The 7,447-nt window shown below is 35.6% G+C and overlaps 2 protein-coding genes and 1 non-coding gene across 3 annotated transcripts in view; 2 read left to right on the top strand and 1 right to left on the bottom strand.

Annotated features, from left to right (window-relative positions):
• The window catches only part of kpna2 (karyopherin alpha 2 (RAG cohort 1, importin alpha 1)), an 8,846-nt gene extending 8,251 nt beyond the window's left edge, over window positions 1-595 (bottom strand). The window contains 2 exon segments of the mRNA XM_015400193.1: window positions 23-117; window positions 592-595. Of these exon segments, the coding sequence (XP_015255679.1) occupies window positions 23-117; window positions 592-595 (99 nt within the window).
• Window positions 596-2,727: 2,132 nt separating this feature from the next.
• On the top strand, window positions 2,728-2,800 carry trnar-ccg. Its single transcript has one exon. It is a non-coding gene; the product is annotated as a tRNA-Arg (tRNA).
• A 993-nt stretch (window positions 2,801-3,793) lies between these two features.
• On the top strand, window positions 3,794-7,335 carry LOC107101325. Its single transcript, XM_015400192.1, has 2 exons — window positions 3,794-3,947; window positions 6,629-7,335. Exons 1-2 carry the CDS (start codon window positions 3,875-3,877, stop codon window positions 7,333-7,335), a joined length of 780 nt encoding a protein of 259 aa, XP_015255678.1. The 5' UTR covers window positions 3,794-3,874.
• Window positions 7,336-7,447: the final 112 nt, after the last annotated feature.

The following is a 7,447-nucleotide window of genomic DNA, read 5'->3' as shown; positions in this document are numbered from 1 at the left end:
TATATTTTTGAGGGACACTTACGGAAAATATGGACAGATGAGCTGAGATAACCAAGGGTAGGAGAGCATGAAGGACACCATGTTGGATTACCAAGTCTCGGCCTTTGGGTCCGTCACCTAAATTTAGCAGGGAGGACCCATTCAGTCATGTCTAAACAGGAGAACTGCAGAGCGAAAAATTGTACACAAACTACTAAACTAGAGAGCTATGAGTTAATTTAGCTAGGTTTAGGGTCAGTGCACACACTGCCTATGTTTAGAGGCACAACATTTCAAGATCATATTCAAATAAATCTCAGTTATCCAAGTGATATAATAAAGCTTGTTTAAATGCACCACGCTATATTAAAACATCACTGATCATCCAGAAGATTTTGTAATTTAACCTGTGCTGTAAAAAAAACAAAATTAACAAAAATATAGTGGAAGTGTGCGGTTCTGAATTGACACGCTCCATGTTTAGAGCGGTCGAGGCATTCACAGTCAGGTCAGTTTGCCTTAATTAGAACCACAGTTTCTGTTCAACTGTTTACCTGCATGTGGTTCAGAAAGACAATAGAAATAAACCACCCTCCCTTTTGTAAAACTAACCCATTCAGATCGAGCCAAATCGGATCACAAAATCTAGTCTCTCTTTAGATAAGTTTGGAAAATATGGATGTTTTGACAATTTGCTTTCATGTTGGTTAATTTTGATGTGTGTAGCTTGACCAAGTCTGCCGTTGCTGTCATGCAAAAACAGAAGGGAGATTAATTTTACCGCCCGCTCACTGCCACCACTGTCATAGGCGGTGTGAAGGCTCTTATTATTTATAATAGACGTATTTAGTGTGAAGTTTGCATCAGAGGCAGGTTATATGACGCACTTTTATTTCTAATACTCCATGTAAACATGCCTGATAAAAATCACACAGTCTGTAAAAATGATTCTTTATTGAGGAAACATATTCTTCTCCTTCCAGACAAGCTTGCAAATTGGTAGAAGATTTTAAAGAAATCATCCGTTCACTTCATCATCATTAAGAAATGCCTTTATTTGAAGGAGTGCTTTTTTTGATTCAAATGCCTGATGCTTTTAACAGCTTAAACATAAAATGTTAAAATTGTTTTAATGTTTTTTTTGTGTGTGATATGATATAATGTGAGTAGATTTGTTAGAGGTGTAGATGCTGAAGCATCATACCGATCACAGACAACTGAATGGAAATCGTATTCTGACGAATTTTGTGATCGGACAAACACTGTATCGCCATTCAAACAGATCAATATAACATCGCATTGTGATAAAACTGGTACATTAAAACCACTGCAGACTGAATTTTATATCTTTTTAGGGATGCTTGACATGTCACATCACTACTGTTAGTCCTTTTTAAAGCATTGGTCCAAAAAATAAAACTTGGCAAATATTGATAACCGAAAAATTACATAAATCGTAACAACTAGCTTTTTCAATATCTGGCACAGTGAATAGGTGGGAATATGGACTGGATATGAACCTGGCATGTCATTACGTGTGAGCACTAAGGTTGTATTAATAATGCAGATTGGATTTTGATCACCATGGTATTTTTATACATAAATAAATGGAAAGGAGATGAGTTTTAATGTCTGTCATTTTTTTAGTGTAGAAATTGGGAATATGGAGTGAGAGCGTGTGAAGACACTGAGATGGGTGAGTCTCACTCCCAGTGGGTGAGAGTCGACAGCCCTGTGAGCATGTGTCCCTCAAGTCAAGCCCTCCATGTAAAGTAGTGTAAAAAGAAATGACCTAAATAAAACAATAAAAAATAAATATAAAACAGAAAATACATAGTCCTGGTTTAGTTCCAAAAGGTCTACCAGCAACTGACATGGGCAAAGTGCCCACTTTAAGAAAAACAATAATAATGACGTCAAACGCGTAAACCGGGTGTTCTGGTTTTCGATTGGTCAGCTTTGCAAAAAATCCCCGCCCACACCAGGAAGCAGAATGCTATCGAAGTTAGTGTTCCATTCGTAGCCTGACTATTTATTATTTATCTTTGATTTAGATGCGTTATATTTCTTGTTTAAAACAGACTTTAATTCACAATGGTTCTTATTTGACATGGAAAAACAAAAAAGTGAGGAATATTAGGCTTGTTGGGTTATTAATTTGACCTGACACTCCTTTAAAATTAGTTTGAAAACCTGTCATTCTAGTACCAAATTATTCTGCATTGATCAACAAACGTTTAATGATTAAACAAACGTTATAATCAGTTGCTAATGTAGCTATAACAAATTGGTGCATTTGTTTAGATATCGTGACGGTTCTTTTTAATGAGAGGATAACAAAAAGAATAAAAAACACTCAAAAACATGAGTGCTCTGTTTAGTGCATTAAGTGAGCCCCAAAGCCAAAGTTGCAGACCTTTGATCTAGCAGATGAAAAAATGTGATCCTCTTAATACAACAAAAGGTTAAACTGACTGTAATTTCTAAAACTTTTAATACAAACCATTTTAAAGGCCAAAATATTAAATTTTTCTCCTCTATCCAGCTCCCATCCATATACTCACTTCAGTGGCATGGCGGAAAAAAGAGGCGTTCATTGTTTTAACCGTTTTCCGCACCGCAATAATAGGAAGGCTACGCTTGATTACAATCAAAGACAACTGTTATAAGCATAAATACAGATAAGTAACATGTTAACCCTATCGTTCTGATTATACAAATTTAGACCTTCGCGTTCGATCATGTAATGACCCAGTGGCCTAATGGATAAGGCATCAGCCTCCGGAGCTGGGGATTGTGGGTTCGAGTCCCATCTGGGTCGTCTTTAGTTCTCTTTTGTGAATTCATGCGATGGAAGTTCCATTTTCTATTTACTAATAATTTGATCGTTTTATCCCTCGGTGAAAGAAAATAACTCTTAAAAAATATAATCTTAGTTGATAGCGTGTTTTATTAAAGGTGAGTTTTCATGCATCTATGCATCTATAGTCCACACTCTTTTGCTCTCATAACATTTCTATGGTTTAATTTGGTCACAATAACCCATGTTCCAAAACACTTTGGAAGATCCAATCCAATTCATACATATAAACATTTTAATGTTTCAGCTTCATGCAGTCCAGTTATAATACACTGTAATCAAATTCCTTTTCTAACTAAACTATCTAACAAAGCCTTGCTGATTAAATTGATTAATTTAATTTCCAGCAGCTCCTCTAGGCATCCATACTTATTATGCATTTGCAAATCTTGCAATTAATTAGATTTGCAATATAGAATCATTTTCAGTTAATCACTGAGATAAGACACAGGTTAAGCACTATCTAATAAACGCACAGGTTAAAATCTGTTTAATCTTAAAGCGTATGTTTCAAAGTGTTTTTAATGATAAATTAGATTTCTTATGCAGATTGATGTTTTTTGTAGAATACCGCTGCACTGGAAAAACATCATGCAGATGTTCTTCTTCTCTGGACCACCAGGGGGCAGTGAATACCCATTTTTACTCAGTTTAAATCACACACCTACTAAAACATTCATTCTTCTTATGTTGCATGGTGCAGTTTGTATAAATGTTAAGGAACAAGTGTTAATTAAAACAAATGTTTGGACAGAATGATTAAGAGTTTATTCTGACCAAAGATATTAAAGGAAACCTTTTTTTATAAACCTTTTTTTATGTTTATTTTCTTCACCCAGTGGGCTGTGTTGGTTTATTTTGAATTATGCACGAATGGAAGGAGTGTCCTGTGAAAGAGTCTGTGTCCCTGTTTGGTCCAGCCCACACCCTCCCATTCCACCTCATCCCATCCGCTCCCGGAGCGTTCCTATATAATCCCAGGAATCCCAACCTGGGAACAAACAGAGCAGTGAGTCCAAAACTGATTCCACCAAGATGACAGGAATTACTCTGGTTCTTTTGTTTCTGCTTTTCCCTCTTTATGACACAGAGGAGCAGGTCCTAAATGGTGAGTAAATACAGGTATATTGTTTTTTTGTGTTTTTTTGCATTATTATTTGTTAATACTAAATCAGTTAGTTGTTTTCCTTCTCATAGGATTTTATAGTAAAACATTATAAAAGCATATCCTTGAAAGCTTCTCTTAAAATGCATCCAAATAAAACTGAATTAACTATTTCTGTCTTTTTGTTATTCAATTGGAACAAAGTTTGTCACTTTTAAAAGAAAACCTGTTTTAAAAATATGCAAAATAAATATATTGTTAAAAAGAAAAATAACAAATTATAAGAAAAAAAAGTTGGACTCTAGTAAACTAACAGATAATGATCTTATACAAAATATTAACAGCATTTTCAATATATAAACAAAAAACTTTCTTCTTTTTTCTTATATATCTTTAAAGGCATTCAGCAACATTAAGCTGCACGTCTTTATAGTTTGTCCTAATTGCAAAGGCAACTAGTGGACAACATTTTTCTAATCACCGAACAATAAATACAATAAAAGCTCTATTCGAGGAAATTAAGCTTTTTGCAGTGGTAGAAAAACAAGCTTCTATTGGTGCATGAAAAATACTGTTGCAACAACCTTAATGTTTAAAAAATGAGGCCCGTTAGCCTTGAGTGTAACAAATGTAAGTGTAACATAGTGATAAATCTCAGTGCTCTATATTGCTCACCGTGAGTGTTTACTTACACTGCAAATAAATTTATTCTACATAAGTAATTTTTTCTTAAAATAAGTGCATATTTTCCTTGAATTGAGGAGGAAAGTGAGACATTTTGCCAATGGAACGAGAAAATTTACATTTAAAATAAGAAAAATAATTGTATTCTCTTATTTCAAGTGCATATTATGTAATTATCTTATTCTAAGAGTTAAAATACTCATCCCATTTGCAAAGTGTCTCAATTACCAAATTACTCAAATTAAGGGAAAATACATGTAATCTAAGAAATTTTTGTACTTATTTCTAGATCATTTGTTCCAGTGTAGATAAAGACTTAATTGTCAATGTGAGGCCAGAAGGTGTCTGCAATAAGTTACCTTTTACTTAATAATTCTTAATAATTTCTGGGTTCTAATTTGAGTTCTTTAAAACAGTTGAATATCCGACTTTAAAAAAATGTCATTAGCTAAAATGCTAAGATATTTACTTACAATGGAGTACCATGTGTGGACAAAAAAACAAGCTGGCAGAACAGTATAGATTTACCATCAAACAGTGTAATATTTTCAGTGTTTGTTACCAGCTAGAGAAAAAAACAAATGTGGTAGAAATATGTCAAATGGAACCAACTGATAATCAAAAACCAAGGAAACTGTGTTGGCGTTAAGAATAAAACACAATGTCATCAGCAAAATAATTGATAGATAGAGAAAGGCGTTAACATTCCCACATCATTATAAAAAAATTTCCATAGGTGTTAGTCCAAATACAAAGCCTGGAGGGGAATGTTTATGGATATTTGGCTCAGAAAAAGACCAGTTGGTTAAACATAGTGCTGGATAGAGTCAATTTGACAATACAGGAGACATATCATTATGTTCCGCTTGGGTTGTCAGTAGAAAATCTTTGAATAAGTAACAATAAGTAAATTATATAAGTAAAAATGTCTTAAATTAAGTGTATTTACCTTTAATTTGAGCAGTTAAATGAGATTATTTGCTAACGGAATTCGTTTTTTTACTGTTAAAATAAGATAATTAGGTAAAATGCACTTAAAATAAGAATGTTTTTTCTTATTTTAAATGTAAATGGTCTTGTTCCATTGGCAAAGTGTCTTACCTAAGTTCTCAATTGAAGAACAAATGCACTTATTTTAAGAAAAAAATATTATTTACGTTTCAATGTTTTGCAGTGTAAGCCTTTGGCTTAAGATCTTATGATTCTTGCCATAAAATACTTTTCACAAGTCCATAGCTGTCGTTAACATTTAAAGCTGCCATAAGATAATATGGAAAATAGGTGGTAGCAGTGTTTGATAGCTGTTTCCTAAAACCAGAATGATGAGAGATATTTTAAGATCCTAGTGTTCTTTTTTGTTAATATTCTATTTTTCAAACATTTAAGCTTGGATGCATCATTTAAAAGAGGTAGCAGCTATATGGAGCAATGCCAAGTTTAAGTAAAAAATAGAAAACTGCGGTCCAAATGTAGCGCCTTGATGCACACCTATTTTTCACATTCAAGTAAGGAAGAAAGAAAGATCAGCACTGCAAAAATAATCTAGAAACAAGTAAGATATGTCTTAAATCAAGTGTATTTACCATTAAATTTAGTAGGTTAATGGGATGATTTGCCAATGGAATGAGTATTTTTACTCTTAAAATAAGATAATTAGATAATATGCACTTATAATAAGACAATGCAGTTGCTTTTTCTTATTTTAAATGTAAATTGTCTTGTTCCATTGGGAAAGTGCCTCACTTATCTTCTCAATTCAAGACAAAATGCACTTATTTTATGAAAAAATGACTTATTTAGATTTCCTAACCCTATTTTTTGGCATTGTTCCTGCCAAACAAAAAGCATTGAAAAAACGATGAATTGATGATCCATGTGCCAGTTTAATAGAATGAGAACATCACAATTTAGCAAGGGAAAACTACCTTCTTGATATCAGGAATATGATCAGTTTGAATTATGATATGTTGTAGCTGAAGTCCTGCTTGCTTTGATTTCAGAGCTTTACACCTTGAAAGAAAAGGAAGCTGCTCCAAGCAACCAGAGCAGGCTCCTGGTTAAAGAGCCCACCCTGCCCATCAATGAGCTTCTGGAGAAAAGCAGCCAGACTACTGAGTCTAAACTAAACTTCCACCCTTTACCACCCGCCGCATGGCCCAAGCACGGCAACCTGGACCCTGTCCTTCGCCACCACGGCCCCAACAACAAGAGCAAAAAGGGCCACAAGAGTGATCGTTTGACAGAGCACAACAGTGAGAAAAACCGAGGGGAAGCTGCCGGTCTCCTCCCCAAGACCCAGATCACAGGATCCATCAACGCTGGCACCAACCGTACAGCGCAGAAAACCAACCAGGACACCCAGACCCACATCACCCCTCCTCAGCAGGAGGAACTGGACGGACACCCAAACTCCAAACCCAAGACTCCAGCTCAGGCACCGCATCAAACACCTTCTTCCCCACGCAGAGACCCCTCCAACAGACGGCAGGACCCAGAGGAGAACCGGCCTGGAAGGTCCGGCCTCTTCCAATCTGGAATCCTCCCAGCAGCCTGGAATAATAGTCGCCCACCAGTCTTTTTAAGCCGACGCTCCTCCAGCCTGCTCTACCAGTTTGATGTCCTGAAGAGAGGTAGGAGAGGTCAGACATGTTCCCTGATCCTGAACAATGGCCTCTGTGTTATTAAAGGTCCTCCACATATGTTCTAACCAAATCCCTGAACTATTAAATAGGGATGCACGATATAATCGGCCCCCTATCGGTATCGGCCTGCATCAGCCTTAAAACTGAATATCGGACATTGGCCACCGCACCGATATT

This window comes from Cyprinodon variegatus, unplaced genomic scaffold (genome assembly GCF_000732505.1).
Source record: "Cyprinodon variegatus isolate N-32 unplaced genomic scaffold, C_variegatus-1.0 Scaffold1081, whole genome shotgun sequence".
Classification (NCBI taxonomy): domain Eukaryota; kingdom Metazoa; phylum Chordata; class Actinopteri; order Cyprinodontiformes; family Cyprinodontidae; genus Cyprinodon; species Cyprinodon variegatus.
The sequence above is the reverse complement of the archived record's forward strand: the minus strand, read 5'-3'. Positions and strand labels throughout refer to the sequence as shown.